A 22,848-nucleotide genomic window follows, 5' to 3' on the forward strand; every position below is an offset into this window, starting at 1 on the left:
ACTGAATGGAGAATGATTGACAGATGAGGGAAAACGAGTTTCCATAAACTTTAATTTAATTATGTAAATAGACTTCTGTCCCTCACATTAAGCTATGGAATGGCTTCAGATGACTTTGTGAAATTATAATCAGACCCAAGTCACCCAAACTGACGTGAAAAAGAGGCGCAGAAAAGCGCGCTGTTTACATCCCTGTTTAAGTAAAAATACTCATCACCATGAGTTTGTTGATCATTTGATCCTTTTTCAAACTGCCACAAGCTAACAAACAGCCAGGTTAAGATTAGCTGATCTAACGTTACACTTCTGTAGCCTAATGCATTTAATACAAATACAACATATTAACAACTTTACTCACCTCAATATTTCCTTCTTTGCTTTAACTATAATATTCGCGCAAAACGTCCAACTTCTGAATAGAAAAAAACCTGCAGATCCGATGTAAGCAGTCCCTCTAGGGTTACATTTGTGTTCCGTGTTGCCACTGTCTAATAACGGATCATGTGAAAAACAACGATATAGCAAAAAATAGTTTTGTAAAAATGATTTCACACTCCACATTTAGGGGGGCCACAAGGGGGTCCAAGCTTGTTGTCACAGGGGCACTGGCCCCCCCTGGCCCCCCTCTAGAACCGCCACTGACGGTGACTTGTCATTTTAAAGGGGTCATATAATGGTACAAGCACTTTTACAAGTTGATTGTACTGAAATGTGTGTTGGCAGTGCCTGTACACAACCATCATAAAATGATAAAAATCCATCCAGTGTTTTTTTTTTAATCTTCTTATGTTTTCCCTTTTCTCAAATCAAGCCGTTCGACCTAGTGACGTCACACGGTCGGACGCCCCTCCCACGATTGTCAATCAATGACAGCAGTGTCACAACCCGCCCTCGCTCGTGAGCGAGCTGTCAATCATAGTCCGCGCGTCATTGTTGAAACGTTGGAGCACTGTCTATGAGCAGAATGGCGTCTAAGCGATTGTGGTGTTCTGTTCTTGGGTGTAATAACGAACACAGCATCATTTTGAATCCGGACCGCTGAAGACGCAGTGGCTGAGTTTGTTTTCGAATGGAATATTCCCCACGATCAACGTCAATGCTTTCATGTTTGCGCGAATCATTTCACACACCAGACTGCCTAACACACGAGGGTCAGTATAAAGCTGGTTTTGCTAAGAAGCTGCTCCTGAAAAAAGGATCAGTACCAACTATTCGTGTTCCTGCTGCACCTCCAGAAGAACTGAAGTGAGTGTAACGTTTTATTAACCTTTATATTCATATTTATATTAATCTTTGTATTAATCTCCATGATGAATGCGGCTGTTTACACTCAGGGTACATTACGGCATGTTTTCTATGTATGACGTTCTCAATATAATTCATAATCCCACGTTTATAATGAACAACGTGTTATGGTTATTGTGTTATTGTGTTACGGTGTATGCACAGAACAGAGGGGCGGGGTGAGCAAAGCTCATTATCATTTAAAGACACATGCACTTAAACGGCGTGCTGAAAACAGAGCTGTGTTTGACCAGGTAAAATTAGTGTTTTCTTACAATACTAATGAGAATTTTTAATTAAAGTATATTACAAAACTTTTAATTTAGACCCTAAAAAATCATATTAGCTTGTACAAAAATGGCATTATATGACCCCTTTAAGATTCAGAAATGCTTTTAACCATCGACCTCATAAATGTAAATCACAGCTTAGCGCCGATGAGTCTGAATCAAATTGCCCCTTTTGACACGTTTGTGGCCGAGTGGAAGTTTAACAGAACCACCTCCAAACTCAAGGAGATGGCTTCAAAGAGATCGTAATCAACTCAAACCCCCTCTCTCTGCAAGCAAGAAGTCCAGGTGGCCAAAAAAAGACCTCTGAGATGCCAAATACACACACACCAACATTCTTTGCATTTAATTCATATATGATATAGTGTATATGATATATTCCTGTATGCATGTATGATTAGCCCCTGTTATTAGCATAGTGTGACTTCCCAGTTGTGTTAGTTGAACTCTTAAGTGCCTATTGTAAAGAATAAGAATGTATCTCTATGTTTGTATCTTTCAGATATATCAATCTTGGTACCTAATTAAACCTCTCGATGTGCCTAAGCTAAATATATGAAGTAGGTTATGATAAAATGTATTATACTGTCTTTACCATCATTTGGAGTAGAAATGACAAAATCTTGACACCGTCATAAACCATGCAAATTAAGCTTTTGAGCTGAGACAAAGAAACTCTTTCCGGCTCAGAACTTCTTGATTCGATTGGTCTAACTACCCAAAAGAGGTGCGGACTTCGAACTCCTTAAAGAAGGACGCACACACCATCGTGCTCTTACTTTTCCTTTTTACGACTTCTTGTTTGGTCTTGTTTTGTCTTCTCTCCTCTTCTTCAAGTTTATCTGCTCTCCGTTTTGTTTTGTGTTTTACTTTTGCTTCTTAGCTTTTTGTATTAGTCGTATCTCCGGCTCCTTGCCTTGTTTAGTCTCGTGTTCACTCACCTCTACTAACAGAGAAACGGACTTAAACTAAGTTTTTGGCAACTCTTACAAGTAAACCGTTTGAACTTCCCGCGAACTACACGAGCTCCGGAAGAACCGAAAGAACGCGTCCAACTAACGGACAAACCGAGAACAGACACTCACACACACGCATTCTCGCTCAGCAACAAAAGATCAATGCAAGTATTGTCTTTTTCAAGGTTTAAATGCGTTAAGGTTATATACCCCTGCTTAAGGTGGTTTTGATTCTTTTTGCTGGTTCTCAAAGGTTCATTGTTTGTGATATGTTTGCCATTCTGTAATCTGCTCTTTCTTTCTTTATTTACTTTCATTATACTACTCATATATGTATTCTTTGTTAGATGTAGTTGTATGTTTATAGTTTCATTTATTAAAAACCCATTATATGCTTGATTGTCTCTGTTTGCTGCTCACGGAACAAAGCCTCTTAAATGTGCCTACAAGTTAATAATCTTATAAAACAAGAAAGTTATTCCTCATGGCCAGAGTAATAACCTCTCTTGAGAGTTTATAAGAAGAATCCTCCTTAAGAGTTGATAAGAAAATCGCATGATTAATTTGGCGGACAAACAAATTATTCGATGTGACATTAATTCTGTATATTCATAATTGATTGTAATTTGTTGTGGTTAATTATATATATATATATATATATATATATATATATATATATATATATATATATATATATAGAGAGAGAGAGAGAGAGAGAGAGAGAGAGAGAAAAAATATGGCCTATTTATTCCATTTTTGGGATTTAAAATGTGTAGGTAATATGGCTCAAAACCAGTATGATCAATTATTAATGATTAATTATTGATTATCAATTATACATTACCCTCATTTGAGCTGATTTTGCTACAGTATGTAATATTTCATTGTAAAATAAAAAAATGAGTCTTTGCACAATTACACAGTTTTGCGCTTCACACTAAAACATGCAGCGCATATATTAATTTAATTAAATCACAGTCATATAGCAATTTCGGATTTATTTCAAGAACAGTAACTGTGTTTAATAAACATTTACAAGTGCGCATTTGTAAAGACACCAAAAGTTAAAACAGTGTTTGAAACAGAACAGTTTTGGTGTCAACAGAATCCAGTTTGAAACTAGAAGTGAACTCGGACCTTCTTGTCTTGTGCGGGCGCTTCGGGACGAGCTGGAGAAACCAGTTTGCTGTTTAAGTCTCCTCTCCATTCGGTTATTCCCAGAAGAAGCCCCATCTGATGCAGTTTGATCAGGTGACGCGAGTTTGAACGGGCAACGTCCAGCAGGAGAGCTTTAGATTTGGCCTGACCAAGCACTTTAGAGAGCGGCTCCAAGAACACCTGCACAAAAATAATCAAAACACCAAATCATAAAAACACACCGCAAAAAATGCTTTTCTTAGTATTTTTGTCTTGTTTCCAGTCCAAATATCTAGGAATTCTTAAATCATGATGCATTTACTAGATGAGTAAAATGACATAAGATATTATGTCTTGCTTTCCAGGGGAATGTTGATGTTTAAAAAAATTATCTGCAAATGGGGTAAGAAAAATATTCTTAATTCAAACAGAAACAATACTATTATTTTTTACCCCATTGACAGATAATTTTGCTTGTTTTAAGCATCAACACACTTAATTAATCACTTAAATAGACAAGACTTAATATCTTATATCATTTTACTACTTTAGTAAATGCATCTTGATTTAAGAAATGTTATGAAATAATATTTGGACTGGAAACAAGACAAAAATACTAAGTAAGAAAAGCAATAATATAATAATAATAAACTTTATTTTATATAGCGCCTTTAAAGCAGCTTCTCAAGGCACTGTACACAATAAAAATACAAAGAGAAAAGGAAAAAAAGAATAATACACAGATAGAAATGAAAAGCGTACAAAAAACAAAAGAACACACTGAATACAAAATAATAAAAACCATTAGGAAAAAGCTAACCTTAAAAAGTGAGTTAGATTCATGGAAACACTTTATTATAAGATTGCATTAGTAATTGCACTGTGAACTAACACAAACATGAACATTGACAAAAGCTTAATAAAAGCTGTGAAGATATATTGCTCATTGTTAATGTTAGTTCATGTATTAACTAATGTTAACAAGTGAAACCTTATTTTAAAGTGGGTTGCACTTTACTTTCTAACCCTAACTTAAGTACTGAGTATTAATAAATGACTACATCTACATATTATAGGGTTAGTAATGGGGTTTGGTTTAGGGTTAGTTGCATGTAATTATGCATAATTTATAGTTATTATTACTTCTGTAACTACATGTAACAATGACACTCTAAAATAAAGTGTTAAATTTACTTTTAAAGAATATTTGGTAACACTTTACAATAAGGTTTAATTTAATAAAGTTCCCCTGTGGTGAAAATCCAGCTTTTAATGTTGTTTATGTGTCTATGTGGTGTTTTTAATACGCTTTAAGACAAACCATGTGTAAATTCATAAGTCGACACCATTGCTGAGTATTTTCTCCTTAAAGGGAAACTAAACCCCTGGTCAGAGGATAGAGGGGACGAACCGTGAGCGGGGCTGAGTGGGGGGGCGTGCACCTGAGACCCGCAGTGACGGATTAATTGACAGCTGCTGTCAGACTCTAAAATGGAGAGTGACTCACAGGGTCGCAAGGCGACGTAAAGTACATGCATCTGATGAGTTTTATCGAGTTGATGTCAATAGCGCGCGCTCTCTGAAGGCATATTCATATTTTGCCGCTATGTGAAAAAAATCCAGCAAAATGCACCGGCGCGTTTGTCGACCGCAGAGGATTAACTTTAGCCTAACCATAAATTGTGATTATATATATGATCACTCACATCAAGACGCCGCTGCGGTGGTGGAGTCCATGCAGGAGGAGCAGTGTTTGGCACTGCGTCGCTTATCAGCGCGAGCTGTGTGGAGAAGCCCATGTCCACCTCTATTGCATTGGAGAAGCAATCCCGCGTAAAATGCAGGTTTCACACTCACGGTCTTCCAGGCCAAGTGCATGCAAACACTGACTCCTAATTTCCAAGTCTGCTGGAAAGCTATGCAGTCCAGCAGTGCTGTTGCAACCAGCAACACTACACCTACGCACCCTCCTGACCACTGTACTAAATAAATCTACGCTAACTTGAAGCTATCCTAACTGATGCAATACTATGCGTGGTAGCTCGTACCAATGGAGGGCGTGGTGAGCTGGAACCAAGGGAGAGCGTGGTGAGCTCGTACCAGGGGCGTGGTGAGCTGGAACCTGCTTACGTCACCTGCCACTGCTTACTTCACGTACCACCGCAAACATCCAATAGGAAAATTCAACTGCAGTAGCCACCGTTCAACCTGAAGAGGGCAGCACTCAGACGTTTTTACACCATATATTGTAGAATTAAAACACTTTATACCCAAATGTCAAAAAAGTTATTCGAATCAATGAACAGCACTAATAAAGCCCCATTCTTACAGATCATTAACTAAAAAAAGTTGGTTTAGGGTTTAGTTACCCGCGCTTAGGGTTTCATAGAACCGCGCATACTAAATGAGGCAAGGGTGTCGAGTTACAGTCAAGATATGTTAAGGCATGAAGACATTTTTTTCAAGGAAAAAACGTTTTCATATTTTGGTGATCAAAGTTGAGTTTTAAAAGATACAATTATTGACTACAGGGGGACTTAAAAAAATATACTAACGTGAATTTGCAACTTCAGGTCATTTATAGCCAAGCAGCAAAACACAACGTGACTCATCCAATCAGAAATTAGCTGCCAAGTGCCAGCCTAAGGCTAATCATAAACCAACTATCCAGCAGGGAGAGTGGGATCATTATGGGAATGAAGAAAGGCGCTCGAGACTAATGATATGACAGGAGACTGAACCTCTAACCCTCGAAGAATGACACTCGGCAACGGTTGTCATGACAACAACCTAGATACAGGACTTTCTCCCGCCTCGAGAGCCTCTGGTTCCCACCCACGAGACGTCTCGTCTAACATCCCCAGTGATGATGGGAAAATGTAATGCAATACTGGTCATACTTTACTATAAGTCAAGTCAAGTCAAGTCAAGTTTATTTGTATAGCGCTTTTCACAATACAGATTGTATCAAAGCAGCTTCACAGTATTAAATTAAAATAATACAACAAAGTTTGTTTCAAGAGGAATTTTATTGATTGATAAAATTAAATGAAATATCCCCAAAATATCCCCAACTGAGCAAGCCAAAGGCAACAGTGGCAAGGAACCGAAAAACTTCATCAAGTGACCTAATGGTGTCCTAAAACTCCATCAGGTGACCTAATGGAGAAAAAAAAACCTTGGGAGAACCCAGGCTCAGTCGTGGGCCAGTTCTCCTCTGGCATTTATGAGCTAGAGGCCGGATTGTAGTTTGAACTGTAGGATTATATGAATGCCTGGCTGAAGAGATGCGACTTTAATCTAGTTTTAAACTGGGAGAGCGAGTCATAGTCATAGTCATAGTCATAGTCAACTTTATTGTCATTCTACTGTATACATGTATACAGTCGAACGAAATTTCGTTCCGTACAGACCGAGGTGCAACCAGTACAAGAATAAACAACCAATACAAAAATAAACAACAACATCTGATACACACAATACATAACAACAGTAAACAATTTCAATAAAACAATAAAATAGTAAAGTTCAAGCATAGCAGAAAGTCATAAAACCATTAAAGTGACAGTGCATAATGGTACATTTTTTAATGCCCATTCATTTAGGTGACAGTCCACAGTCATTTATGGGCTCTTAGTCCTTCATTGGGGGGAGTGAGGGGTGGGAAGGTGGCAATTTATGGCAATGAGATGATGAGTGGCACCCTGGTATTCAGGGCTCTGACAGCTTGAGGAAAAAAACTATTACAGAATCTTGCAGTGCGAGTCCTGATGCTGCATAACCTCCTACCAGATGGTAAAGGGACAAACACACTGTGTGAGGGATGGGAGGGGTCCTTTATAATGGCAGAAGCTCTGCGCACACAGCGTGACTGAAAGATGTCTTGGATGGGTGGTAGGGAGACCCCTATAATCTTTTCAGCTGTCCTCACTATGTGCTGCAGGGACTTTCGTTCGTGTGCTTTACAGTTTCCAAACCACACAGTGATACAGTAGGTCAGGATGTTCTCCACAGTTCCTCTGTAAAAGATGGTGAGGATGGATGGCGGGAGCCTGGCTCTCTTCAGTCTCCGCAGAAAGTGCAGTCGTTGTTGTGCCTTCTTCATTACAGTGCTGGTGTTGATGGACCAGGTGAGGTCGTCAGAAATATGCAGACCAAGAAATTTGGTGCTTCTGACTCTCTCCACCTCTGAGCCACTAATGAACAGGGGAAGATGGTCAGCTTGCCTTCTACGGAAGTCAACAACCATCTCCTGTGTTTTATCCACATTAAGAGATAAGTAGTTGTTGTGGCACCAACCTAACAGTAATTCCACCTCCTCTCTGTATCGTGCTTCGTTGTCGCCGCTGATGAGGCCAACTACCGTTGTATCATCGGCAAACTTAATAATAAGGTTGGATTCAAACTTGGTAGTGCAGTCATGGGTGAGTAGCGTGAACAGCAGTGGGCTGAGGACGCAACCTTGAGGGGCACCTGTGCTTAGCATGATGGGACCTGATGTTCTGCTGCCGATGCGCACGGACTGTGCTCTCTCTGTCAGGAAGTCCAGAATCCAGTTGCAGGTGGGGGTGCTAAGGCCCAGTAGTGAGAGTTTCCTTACTAGCTGCTGGGGGATGATGGTATTAAATGCGGAGCTGAAATCAATGAACAGCATTCTGATATATGCGTCCTTAGTGTCCAGATGGGATAAAGCTGAATGCAGTGTGTAGGAGATAGCATCGTCAGTAGTGCGGTTGGGGCGGTGCTGCAGGGGGTCCAGTGAGGTGGGAAGTAAAGATTGAATATGTCTCTTGACCAGACGCTCGAAGCACTTCATCATGATGGAAGTCAGCGCTACAGGGCGGTAGTCATTGAGACATGTCGCTGCTGACTTCTTCGGCACCGGAATGATGATGGTCTTTTTGAAGCTCGCAGGGACCACAGCCTGGCTCAGGGAGATGTTATAGATGTCTGTAAGAACACCTGTTAGCTGGTCAGCACAGTCCCTGAGCACTCTCCCTGGTATGTTATCCGGACCTGTGGCTTTGCGTGGGTCGACTTTGGATAGTGTCCTCCTCACGTCAGCTGGGTCCAGATACAGCGCCTGCTCTTCAGGGGTAGATATGGACTTGTATGCCTGCATGCTGTTCATGGCTTCAAACCGTGCATAGAAGTTGTTTAACTTATCTGGGAGGTGGGCGTCGTTGTTGTTGACCTGTGTTGTGACTTTGTAGTCTGTTAGGGCCTGGATACCCTGCCACATACATCTGGAGTCCTTAGCGTCACAGAAGTGGTTGTGTATCTTCTGCGCATACATATGTTTCGCTTTCCTGATGGCCTTGGAGAGCTGAGCCCTTGCTGATCGGAGGAGCCTTCCATCTCCTGACCTGAAGGCAGCATCTCTTGCCCTAAGTAGGGCACGGGTCTCTGCTGTCAGCCACGGCTTCTGATTGGCGCGTGTAGTAACAGTCTTTTCAACAGTGACATCCTCGATACACTTCTCAATGTACCCAGTCACAGAGTCTGTGTATTCGTCCAAGCATGTTTGCTGATCGTAGGTGGCTGCTTCCTTAAACACGTCCCAATCTGTACACTCGAAGCAGTCCTGCAGGGCTGCAACGGCTCCTTCCGGCCAGACTCTGATGGTCTTTTGTTCTGGCCTGGAGCGTTTCAGCACTGGCCTGTACGCTGGAACGAGCAGTACACAGAGATGGTCCGAGTATCCTAGATGGGGGCGAGGGCTGGCTTTGTATGAGTCTCGGATATTGGTGTAACATAAGTCCAGCATGTTTTTACCTCTCGTGGCAAAATTCACATGTTGATAAAACTTTGGGGCTACAGTTTTCAAGTTGGCATGATTGAAATCCCCAGCAACAATTAAAAAACCGTCGGGGTAGGCCGTTTGTTGCCCACTGATGGTGTCATATAGCTCACGCAGCGCCTCGTTAACATTCGCACTGGGAGGGATATACACCGCCACTACCATAATAGCAGTGAATTCCCTGGGTAAATAAAACGGCCGGCATTTCACCACTAAAAACTCTAGCTGTGGTGAGCAGTGGGTAGCAACTACAGAGGCATTTACACACCAGTCGTTATTAATATAAACACAGAGCCCGCCACCGCGGGTCTTACCGGAGGTCCCAGTGTTCCTGTCTGCACGGAACGATGTTCGCCCCTGAAGCTGAATAGCTGTGTCGGAAACGTTGTTATGCAGCCACGTTTCTGTGAAGATAAACACACTGCAGTTCCTTGTTTCAGACTGAGTGATCAGTCGCAGTCTGAGGTAATCCAGTTTATTGTCCAGAGAGCGTACATTAGCCAGTAGCACTGACGGGAGGGCTGGACGGCTAGGGTTAGCTTTTAGCCTCCAGCGAACACCCGACCGCTTGCCTCGCTTCCGGGTCCTCTCGCACCGCTTCCGACGCCTCACCTCCCGGACAGCTAGGTCAGGCAACGCCGTGGTGGGCCTTTGACTGCGTAGTAGTCCTAGCTCCTGCAGCTTCACTGTTAACAGTTTTGAAATTGGTGTTCCGTAATTGCTATTTGAGTTGCTACTTGAGCTCAAAATCATAAGGGCTTTACGGCTATACTTGAAACGGTCACTACAACATATATTAACACAAACATTAACACCCTCTATCGGAGCTGCAGAGGCCGCTGCGACCGTGCGCGCCGCCATCATGTGCGTAAATAACAGAGTCTGAGCAACAAACAGTATCAGGAAGACTATTCCAGAGTTTTGGAGCCAAATGTGAGAATGCTCTCCCTCCTTTGGTGGTTCTGGATATCCTAGGTATGACCAAAAGCCTTGAATTTAGTGATCTTAAAGAGCGCGATGGATTATAGGGTGATAGAAGATCCGTTAAATAGACTGGAGCTAAGCCGTTTAGGGCTTTATAGGTCAGTAGCAATACCTTGTAATTAATACGGAACTTTATAGGTAACCAATGCAGTGATGATAAAATCGGTGTTATATGATCATATTTTCTTGATCTAGTAAGAACTCTAGCGGCGGCATTTTGGACTAACTGTAGCTTGTTTATTGAGGATGCAGGACAACCAGCTAATAAAGCATTACAGTAATCCAGTCTCGAGGTCATGAATGCATGAACTAACTTTTCTGCATCAGAAACTGATAGCATATTACGTAGCTTAGCAATGTTTCTAAGGTGGAAAAATGCTGTTTTTGTAACATATGAAATATGATTTTCAAAAGACAGGTTGCAATCGAGTATAACACCCAGGTCTTTTACTGTAGAGGATAAAGTAACAGGACATCCTATGATGTTAAAGTTGTATTGTGCGAGGTTTTGTGGGCGGTTTTTTGAACCGATAAGTATTACCTCTGTCTTGTCTGGATTTAATAAAAGAAAATTACGGGTCATCCAATCTTTTATATCTTTAACACACTATAAGGTTCATTAGTTAGCATTAGTTAACTACCTTAGTGAATATGAACTGCATTGATCAATCTTAGTTAGTATTCATTTCAACATTTACTAATACGTTATTAAAATCAAAGGTTGGAAAAATGAGAAAATGATCTTCGCCTAGCAATATTTGACAAACACCACTGCAATAAATGATGTTCTTCCTCAGTGTTTCTGTTTTCCAGCACAAACATCTAAACATTCTCAAATCAAGATACATTTACAGGAGAAGCAAAATGACTGAAGAGTTTAAATATATCAGTAACATTTTACTCAAAGCCTTCATCTATAATGCTGCTGCATTATAAAAGTATTTTGCACACAATTATGCCTTATAATGCATTGCATGATCCTATGAATAATAATACCCACAGTTATAATGCATTATAATACTATCCAATTCACCCTTAGAAAGTATAATGAATTAAAACACTGACAAGCAACTAATTTCAGACGCAACAAGGAATTAGCAAATATTATAATGCATTTTAACTTTGGTTGCAATTACTTATAATAGGATATAATTATAATTATAACTAGGGCTGCATGATATTGGAAAAAACTGACATTGCGATTTAAATTTTTCTGCGATATGAAAATCATTGAACCAGATGACTTGAATAGCTCTATTTTGATACAACAGAACAAAGATAAAACGGAAATAAACAGTGCTTCGTGTTTTTCAGGTATTTAACAGTATTCAGGTAGAAACATTTAATAATCAGATGTAAAATAACAATCTTCACTGTATAAATTAAATGGAGAAAATCACTTTTGTAGCTTTAACTAAGATTAATTCTTTGTCTTTTATTGTTTGATGAACATTAGTGACGCAGACAGAGGCAGGTTTATTAGGCTGCTGTCACTTTAAGAACTAATGCATGGATCCAATATAACGATACGCATCCGTTTCTTTCTCAATTGATTACGTTCATAAGCAACTGTGTTTACGAGGATACTCGTCGAGACGGTCATATTGACAATGTCATGTGTTTGTGTCCCTTCAAGCACAAAAGGCATGCAGCTGTTGTATTACAAATTTATTAAATGTTTAAATTAGGTTACCTTGTGTTTTACATTGAGGCATAAATGATTAGATTCAAAGAAGATTAAAGGCACTTAATTGATACATTTTTCAGAAAACAAAACATATATCTTATCAAAATGAGTTTGTGATTTAAACAAGAACAAATCTGCCATTGTGGTCAGAAAAATTAACAATCTAAAGTGAAAACCACAATTTTTCTGACCCATTGACAGATATTTGTGTTTGTTTTAACTACAAACTGACTTAATTTTGATAATGTTTTCAGAAAACAACACTTTATAACTAAATAATTTTTAATTCTCAAGTTAATATCTTAATGTATCTGTTTAGACATTTGTACTGAAAACAATATGTTTTGTAATGCACAGTGAAAGTTGGTTTCTTCCAGAATTTGACTGATTTGGCTCTTTACCTGCTGCAGTAGTTCCTTGCAAATTCTGGTGGGCATCTTTGCGATGCATTCGAGCACAAACCGAGCCACGCCGCTGTACGAGTATTCATATTCCCCGGGCGCTATTGCTGTTTCCAAACGAGAATGCAAACATGACATGAGTCCAACATTACATCATTGGCAGAGATAATGTGTTACAGACAAGATAAACAAACCAGTGCAGACTAGGCCTGTCACAATATATCGCAATACAATAATGCAACAATATGTGTCGTGGATAGTTCACCCAAAATAAAAAATTACTGTGTGAGAAAACATTCAAGTTTAGTGTCAGTACTACTATAAATAACGCTGAATATAATGTATAATAATGCAATGGGGGAATATTTGTGGGTCCTGATAATGCCAAATGTTAGCAGTAAAAGTGTCCTACATTATTTTAAACATATCTAGTCAGTGACAGAGTTCAAACATATTCATGTGAAATAATTCTGTATTTTTAGCTTCAGTATCATGAATATTGTTATGCTGGTGTCTCTATTGTCCTGTGCTTTGGGTTATCAGCACTAAGTCCAAACCTAATCATTTACACACACAGTGTAATACCAAATTTAGCATTTTAATCAACAGTACATTTTTTGCTAACATTTTAAAAGAAAATTCATCTTAATTCAAGACGTGAGAAAAGCTCCTCCTACCTTCTTGCGCAACTGCGAGGTTCAGCGCACTCTCCATGTGATTGGCTAAGAGCGCCGTGGGCGTGTTCGGTATCCCATCAGACACCACGATGGAGACCAGGTGACCAGCGGTGCCGACCGGGTCCAGAGCCTGTGCCGACTCTGAGAAGTGCTTGTCGCTCGTATCGGTGGTGACTCTCAGCAAGACACCGGGAGAAACCTCAAGGGCCCGCAGCTCCGTCTTACCTGGGTAAAGGATGTTCGCAATAAGAACCAACAGAAAACAAGACATTTATCTCCAATACTGACAAAAAATGACATCTAGATATTTACTGGGATTTTGACAATTAAAATGATTAGACGATAAGCGTGTTTTTGTGATTGAATCTTGTCATAGACAAGACTTTCATATTCTGTGCAGTACTTAGTTAAAGTTCCCCTGTGTTGAAAATCCAGCTTTTAATGTTGTTTATGTGTCTATGTGGTGTTTTTAATATGCTTTAAGACAAAGCATGTGTAAATTCATAAGTCTGCCATGGGTCTGCGGAATTTGCATAGCGTAACTCCGCCCCACCCTGGGGGTATATAAGGAAGTACGCTGGCAACATGCAGATATGTTTTCGCTTCGGAGCCAAGTTCATTCACTTCACTCCACAGCCAATTCTGAGTTCATCTCTATTTCTCTTCGAGACGAGCCTCTCTCCAGGTGTTGGTGTGACAGCGAGTTCCAGCGAGTGCACATTCCCAGCTTATCTGTGCAGTGATTTGCCAGTGTTTGTGTGTTCATCTCCCTGGTCGCTTCAACACTTGCTGAGAAATCTCCTTTCACAAAAGAGCATTGCACGCGGCACGTCTTTTTAAAGATGCCTCGCCCGTGCACTTCTGGTTGCGGTCGCATCATTTCTGATTCTGATGGGCACAATTGCTGTCTTGCGTGTCTGGGCGTTGACCACGCTAAGGCAGCGTTTGTGGATGAGTCATGTTCCCATTGCGGGAACATGACCATCACGCTGTTGCGTTCGAGACTCAATGATCTCGTTAGAGGGAGAGTCCCCTCATCCGCACCCCGATCTACGAGCTGGTACTTCGGCTGGCGGCCAGGGTGAACTGAGGGTTACGGTGTGGAACAAAGCGCCGACTATTCCACGCTCCACACCCCCCTCAAGCACTGTGCAACCCGTGAGCGTTCCGAATGAGCCCGCTGTACAGTCTCTCGGCGTGCCGCGGGTATCATTGGGCGCTGGATAGTGGACGCCATTGCTTTGGCATACCAGCAGCAAGGTCGACCGTGCCCCCTTGGTGTGACGGCCCACTCCACTCGGAGTGTCGCATCCTCTTGGGCTTTAGCGCATGGCGCCTCGCTAACAGACATTTGCAGAGCTGCAGGCTGGGTGACACCTAACACATTCACGAGATTCTATAATCTCTGAGTGGAGCCAGTTACTTCTCATGTACTCGCTTCAACTAGATTCTGCTCAGGTGTCTTCGCTTGCTTGCCATTCCTCTCCACGGATGGGATACGTGCGATATTTTCCTCAGGTGAGCCTAATAAGCCCTGAGTCTCCTCCAGCACTATCGACGTCAACGCCAGAGTTATGCCACCGGCAGCTTTCGCGCTTGGCTAGGTGCCTCGATGTGCATGGTTCCCCCTCTGGGTGACCCCCACATGTGTATTTCCACTGTAAGCCTCTTTGAGCATGTGTCTTTCCCTCGGCAAGCCACCTTGCCACCCCTGGGGTTGAAATATTCCACCTGCGGCTGGACACCCCAGTGTTACTCCATATGCAGCCCTTCGGGGTCATATGTGTATTCCAAGTCCCCCCCTTCGGGTTGGGCATGTTGGCATATTTCCACTGAGATACGCTTCCCAGTGTACCTTGGTATTCCTGTGTTAAGTAGGACTCCTTCGTCCGTGCTAGTCTCAGACTTACGCAGGGCACTGGAAGACAGCTGAGGTGGCGTGATTAGACTGGGGACCCCATTCGTCGTCATCCGACGTAACTCGGAGTGACTACGAAAGGGAACGTCTCGGTTACGTATGTAACCCTCATTCCCTGAGTAGGGACCGGAGATGTTACGTCTCCTTGCCACTTCCGCTGTACCGCTGGAACGCCTGAGTTCAGTCTCGGCTCCTCAGCGAAGACATATCTGCATGTTGCCAGCGTACTTCCTTGTATACCCCGAGGGTGGGGTGGAGTTACGCTATGCAAATTCCGCAGACCCATGGCATTTCATTGCCATTGGCTCGTTTTATATACTCGAAGATGATAGGCTTTCTAAGCGAAACCCCATTCGTCGTCATCCGACGTAACGAGGGTTACATACGTAACCGAGACGTTACCTTTTTTATTTATCCTTATCAATTTTTTATTTATTTAATTTTTCCTTATTTTTATTTTTTTATACTTTGAAACAATTTAACAAATCTGGAGTACAATTTATATTTAAAACAAATTCGGTAATTGTACATTTTTGTATTTGTGATTGCATTGAGCAAGAATAAGAAGCTTGCTTATACACATGTTCTCTCCCTGGATGTACATAGTTACCTTTTTATTTGATTTGATTTTTCATTATTTTTTACCCTTATTAATAAAAAATAAAAAAATTGTTTTATTTAACTTTTTCTTTTTTCCTTTTTTTAAAGGGGAAAAAAATATCCTTTGAAACAATTTAACAAATCTGGAGTATAATTTATATTTAGAATTGTACATATTTGTATTTGTAAAGACACTTTGTGATTGCATTGAGCACGATGCACACTGAAATATACTATATGATTGAACTCTGTGACCCTGGACCACAGAACCAGTCTCGAGTCGCACGGGTATATCTGTGGCAATAGCCAACAATACATGTTATGGGTCAAAATTAGCGATTTTTCTTCTATGCCAAAAGTCATGAGGATATTAAGTAAAGATCATGATCCATGAAGATATTTAGTAAATTTCCTACCGTAAATATATAAAACATTTATATTTGTGAGTGAATGCAGCACAATAGAGAACATGAATGCACAACTTTAAAGGCGATTTTCTCAATGTTTAGATTTTTTTGCACCCTCAGATTCCAGATTTCCAATAGTTGTATCTCAGCCAAATATTGTCCTAACAAACCATACATCAGTGAAAAGCTTATTTATTATCAGCTTTCAGATTATGTATACATCTCAATTTAAAACAAATTTACCCATGTGACTGGCTTTGTGGTCCAGGGTCACATATGAATGATCAAAATAAGCATAAAATGACACAAGAAGCAGCAGCATGCGTGTGGGAGCCGACCCACCACAGTGCTTGTGGATGAAGTCCTTGATCGGGCCTAGGTTGGGCTGAAACACCAGCTCCCACTGACTCCATTCCTGCAGATCCTGCAGAAGAGGCGCCGAGCGCAGACACACACACGCTTGATGCCGGCTCACCTCGCCCAGCAGACCCACCGTATCTGACATACACTCCCTGAGAACACACACACACACTCAATGAGGCCTCCTATCAACAGGGTCTTATGAAGGACAGTGTAAGGTCATCTGACAACTCTGAGATGTTGGGCTTTTCAGAAAGTGTTTTTCAGACTAGTGGAAAGAAAACATCCAAGATATATTTTAACTATATCTTTTAGAGCACTAAAATTTTATTTGAATGTGTTTGAAAAAGTCTCTTCTGCTCATCAAGGCTGCATTTATTTGATCAAAATACAGTATTAACCATGAAATATTATTATAATGTAAATCATCATTTTCTATGTGAATATACAGTAAAGTGTAATTTATTCCTGTGATCAAAGCTGAATGTTCAGCATCATTACTCCAGTCTTCAGTGTCACATGACCCTCCAGAAATCACTCTAATATGATGATTTGATGATCAAGGAACATTTATGATTATTATTAATATTGAAATCAGTAATGTACAATTATTTTTCCAGGACTCTTTGATGAATAGAAAGTTCAAAGGAACAGCGTTTATCTGAAACAGAATCTTTTCTAACATTATAAATGTCTTTACTGTCACTTTTGATCGATTTAATGCGTCCTTGATGAATATAAGTATTAATTGTACTGAAATGCCAACACCTTCAGTAGTGTTTAAATAGCATCCTAGAATGCACCTTGTGAATTTATTTGAGAGAATGACCTCTAAATTAAGAATCTGCTTATAACATTAAATCCTATATAACATAATTTCCATAACTTTACTATTAATCTGAAATGTTGAAAACAGTGGTGTATTGTATAAGCTCTGATCCAGTTCTACAGTCGTTTATTCACAGGTTATAGGTTTAAAGAGTAAAGTAGAGAATAGCACTGCACGATTAATCGCAATACACATGTAATTGCACTTAAATTGATTTGGCTGATCGCGATTATGAAATGGCAAAGGCTGTGATTATTAGTTATGTGCAGCTTGTCAGTGACGTACAGCCAGTGCTCGAATTGAGGGGGGGCTGGGGGGATCCGGGACCCCCCATAAGGTATTAGGGACCCCCCATAAGAAATAAAAAATAGAATTAGGGGGGTCCCTCAGATATTTTTATTTTAGTAAAAATAATAATGACAAATCTGATTAAATGCATGCAATGGATACAGTACATTTCGTGAATTGATTATTTACAATAATTTATTTTAAGTTTGTTTATAGCTAGTTGTCTCTTTAAAATGTAAACGCCCCGCCCCACATCTAAAGAGCGCTGTGCGCGCGCATGACATCGTTGACTGAGGATTGTTTGTTTGGCGCCGCTCCGGTGAAGCTAATTTTAGCTTTTTAAAAAATGGAGAAAAATAAACCTCCACTCCCAGTCGGGAAAAGAAAGCTTCTTACTGACTTTTTTGAGGGGTAATTGTTTCTCTCTGTATATCTTTCTACTTTATATCTGTCCACTCCATGCCGGGGCTTTTGTATTCCTTGCATAAATTGGAAACACTTAGGCTTAAGTTACTAATTTTTCATTATTAATAGTCCTCCTGGTTCTACAGGAGTGCTAGAGATCTCGATGAAGATGGATAAGTAAGGGTTAATGCCCGACGAGGTGTCCATTGTCAGGTATTAATGCGCGTCGGACGGTTGCCTCCGCCGAAGTCCATTAATACCTGACAATGGACACCTCGCAGGGCATTAACCCGCTTATACCATGGTCACTTAACAAATAACACATTTTTAAACCATTAGTTTATATTTTAATTAGTTTTACAATCGAAATCTAAAGGCTGTCATTGATAAACGGACCTTATCTGAGCCACAAAGTCTGATATTAAATATAGAGTCATTTCAGCCTTAATACGCCTGTTAACAAGCAGAATCACTGAAGGAAAGAAGAGGACAGAAAAAGAGACGAGCAGAAACACAAGAACTACAACTGACTTCAGCCACAGTCTAAGATGCTGTTTGTGGAGTTGTTTAATCCTCCTCTGCTGAGATCTTCACAGATTTAATGTCTCCTTTTCGCTTCAGTTCATCTTAGACTGTGGCTGAAGTCAGTTGTAGTTCTTGTGTTTCTGCTCGACTCTTTTTCTGTTCTCTTCTTTCCTTCAGTGATTCTGCTTGTTAACAGGCTTATTAAGGCTGAAATGACTCCATATTTAATATACACAGGTTTTGCGGCTCAGATAAGGTCCAGTTCTGGTTTATTTCTTTGCTCTTGGCTGACATGTGGCATTGCTATGGCCTGCTTGTGGCCCAGATCTGGCAAACAGGAGTGAGCCGCCCAACTGTCATCATTCCACGCTGCATGTGGGTCAGATCCGCATTCCACAAGTGCCAGATGTGGGCCGGATCTGGGCCGAAACGTGTTTTCTACATTTCTATGTAACACATTATATATATAATATAGTTATGTTCAGTTCTCCATTTCAGTTGTGGCAAAAGAGACTGAGTTTATATATATACACTAAGTACACTGTAAAAAAATTCTAACCTCCCTAACTCAAAATTTTCTAGTGACTGATAACATCTAAATTTTTCAATTGGCCCAAGTGAAAATCTGTAAATTTAAAATTTAATTTACAGAATTTCACTTGGGCCAATTGCAAAATTTAGATGTTATCAGTCACTAGAAAATTTTGAGTTTGGGAGGTTAGAAATTTTCACCCTCTAAATCCATATTACTTTAGTAAGTAATTTAAAAGAAGAATTATATATATATACACAATTCTTTATCCAGCGTTTTTAATAAATAGTATATATACGCATATTATGATCAAATATACTGTATATTTTGTATAAAGTGTATATTGCGAGACTAACCAACCCCCCGCCCAAAAAAAACTTGGGGACCCCCCATAAGACTTGACTCAATTCGAGCTCTGCGTACAGCTCAGTAAATGCGGCTCACTCTGAAAGCACTGAGAGTTCGAGTCGCTTATAACGGGCATTTGAAAAATCAGCACGCGCCAAACATCTTTCCAGACATGAGACGCATTTATGAAAATCTAGTGTGTGTGTGTGTCAAACATCTTTCCAGACATGAGACGCATTTATGAACCTCTAGTGTGTGTGTGTGTGTGTGTGTGTCAAACATCTTTCCAGACATGAGACGCATTTAAAGTGAAAGTGAAAGTGAAAGTGAAAGTGACACGTGACGGCCAAGTATGGTAACCCATACTTGGAATTTGACCTCTGCATTTAACCCATCCAAGTTAATGCACACACATTAGGAGCAGAGTAGTGAGTAGTTAACACACACACACTGCAAACATGGATACACACACCCAGAGCAGCGTGAACCTCTAGTGTGTGTGTGTGTGTGTCAAACATCTTTCCAGACATGAGACGCATTTATGGACCTCTAGTGTGTGTGTGTGTGTGTGTGTGTGTGTGTGTGTGTGTGTGTGTCAAACATCTTTCCAGACATGAGACGCATTTATGAACCTCTTGTCCAACAACAGACGACATTAATAACACGCTTTTCCTCCAAACTCACTTCATGAGGATAGCCGGGCTCCTCCTCCTGTGTATGTGTGTGTGTGTGTGTGTGTGTGTGTGTGTGTGTGTGTGTGTGTGTGTGAGAGACGCCCTCTGGTGTTCAGATGGAGCATGTACTACTGATCAGCCGCTGCACTGATAAGCTGCACATGAAATAATCGTAGCCTTTGCCCAATCGCGTGCGGTTTCGTTGTGATTAATCGCGCTGGTACAGCAGCCTCAGGCTCACCCGGACCCGTCGGGCATCAGCGAACACTCGTAGCGCACGACACTGGTGGCGGCGTTTTTCACCAGACAACCCAGGGGCCCGTGACCCAGCTCCCGGCTGTCCCTGATGCCGTAGTGGTTCCTCAGGGCCGCCTCGATGAACGGCAGCTGATCAGGGACAACAGAACAAACAAATGTTAAAAACCCATTTAATTTGGTGTTACGGACACATTTTCATGCATCCCTATGTAAAATATATATTTTAAATGAAATAAATGTTGTTTTAACATGAAACTTCTAAATATTGTTTCTTCTTTAAAAGGAATCCAACCTTAGATCCGTATTCCAAAGCATTCATGAACTAAACCACACTTGTTTGTTCATCTGATTCTACAGTAAGTAGGAGGCTGTCTTTTCTCTGTCACACCGAGCAAAAGCTCTTCTGACACGTAACATGCACAGACAAGCTGGCGACAGAACTCACTCTGCTGGCGTCTCCCTCCCCGCACTGTTTGATGAACTCAAGCACGTCTTGTCTGCGAGGTCTGAACCCGCTGGCTCCGGGATCTTGGCTGTCGATGGAGACAGCGCCCCCTGCTGCCTCCTGGAGGATCTGCGGGAACAGCAACACACACACACGCCGTGAGAACATTTACTAAATATCTTCATGGATCATGATCTTTACTTAATATCCTCATGATTTCTGGCATAGAAGAAAAATCGCTAATTTTGACCCATAACATGTATTGTTGGCTATTGCCACAGATATACCCGTGCGACTCGTGACTGCTTCTGTGGTCCAGGGTCACATATGAGTAAATATAAGGCAGAGACATATTGTTTCTTTGAAATAACGCTCTTATGGATACGTTTTGTGAGTTAAGGTGCATCTGTATTAAGTAATTTGGTGAGGTTAATTTGTAAAGAAAGACTGCACACATTTATATTCAAACGCGCATATATCTGTAGACTAAAACCCATGATACGCATGTGCACGATTCACTGATTTCACAGATTCACGTTTTTGAAGTTTATGTGGAGATGATAACGTTTAAAAAAAAATCAAAACTTGTGCCTTGGAACCAGTTTCAAAGTTTGCGTTTGCGAGCCACCGAACACTGTTGTCGTGCAAACGAACGTCCAGAACACATTAAACGTTTTCTGTTTTCAGTTAAAGCGGTGTCGTGTAAGCGGCCGCTTAATTAATAATAATAATAATAATACATTTTATTTATAGGTGCCTTACGTGACACTCAAGGACACCTTACATGCAGATAAAATGCATAAAACAATTTGCAAGAAAAATAAATAAATAATAATAATAATTGATGATCTTTGCAATGGGAGTGAATCAATCAAAACTTTATCTGGACAATAACTTCTAGATCTGCTGTAAAGCCTAAACAATCTCTGTTACTGTAATCTCCTGTCATCACTGTAAAGCTGCTGTGAAACATCTATACAGGGTATCTGCACAATTTTTAAAGTCAAATTTAAGGCTTTTTAATACCTGAAGAAATCAAAATTAATACCGTACATTAGGGGTGCGCAATATTGACAAAAATATGTCTAGATATTTTCAAAGTTTTGTTGATAATAATTAGATGATATTTTACTGATTGTGTTTTTGTACTGGTACCCTGGCTGGTTTAGGCCTGTTGTTGACAGCAGACCCATGAAGATATTCATATTTTTTATATTCTATGCAGTGGTCAGTTCACAGTAGTGACCGAAATTAACATTTTAATTAAGGGGCAATATTTGACACCTTAAATTGATTTCCAGGGGCATTTTCACCTTTATATGGACATTGTTTCTAAACGTATTTAGAGGTATGCATCACCTTTTATGTCAAATTCTAACATTCAAATTAAATTATATTAGAATAACACAGTACCAATGTCAAAATAAATCATTAAATTAAAATCCATCCTTGCAGTGCAGAGGTGACACAGAAGCGGCATCAAAACTGGCATTAGCCTACTATATTTACACTTCATTTACAATTGCATAAATAAAGCTATTCAATATTTAAATATGAAATGATTTATAATTTTAATGTTTTAATTAAAGGATACTTTAAATATGAAACTAAAACCACCAGTAGGTGGCGGCAAGTCACTGTCTTAATAAGCGAGTTGTTGGAGTCAACCGATTTGTTCAAACGGCTGATTCATTCAGAAAAACAAGTGATTGTTCATTGAATCGTTAAAATGATTCGTTCAAAACGCGGATTTCAGTAAAATAAAAAAAAATAAAAAAATCATCGCTGTCTGTTGGACTACGGCTTCATTATGAAATTCTCGTCGGCGATATAAAGTGAAAATTGACAATATTGTGTCCAAAAAGTAACTCACAATGTTAACTTTATTGTTAATTTAACTGTTGTATAAAATAAATAGCACATTTGCAATTGTGAAAAGGAAAACGGCACTCTTGATCATGTGATATTCTAATATAACAACATAATATGATATAAATATAAGACAAAAACTCATTTGGGCACATCTATAACTGCACTGACACA

General features: G+C 40.2%; 1 protein-coding gene across 1 annotated transcript in view; it reads right to left on the reverse strand.

Moving 5' to 3' along the window:
* Nucleotides 1-3,525: 3,525 nt before the first annotated feature.
* Nucleotides 3,526-22,848, reverse strand: part of LOC309497114 (uncharacterized protein) — a 108,009-nt gene continuing 88,686 nt past the window's right edge. The window contains exons 20-25 of the mRNA XM_082167320.1: nt 20,806-20,934; nt 20,344-20,489; nt 16,484-16,653; nt 13,217-13,441; nt 12,540-12,646; nt 3,526-3,868 (exon numbers count right to left, since the gene is read on the reverse strand). Coding sequence (XP_082023446.1) covers nt 3,650-3,868; nt 12,540-12,646; nt 13,217-13,441; nt 16,484-16,653; nt 20,344-20,489; nt 20,806-20,934 — 996 coding nt within the window. The 3' untranslated portion in view covers nt 3,526-3,649. The remainder of the gene's footprint in view (nt 3,869-12,539; nt 12,647-13,216; nt 13,442-16,483; nt 16,654-20,343; nt 20,490-20,805; nt 20,935-22,848) is intronic.

Source organism: Leuciscus leuciscus (assembly GCF_965113295.1).
Source record: "Leuciscus leuciscus genome assembly, chromosome: 4".
In the NCBI taxonomy this organism is placed as follows: domain Eukaryota; kingdom Metazoa; phylum Chordata; class Actinopteri; order Cypriniformes; family Leuciscidae; genus Leuciscus; species Leuciscus leuciscus.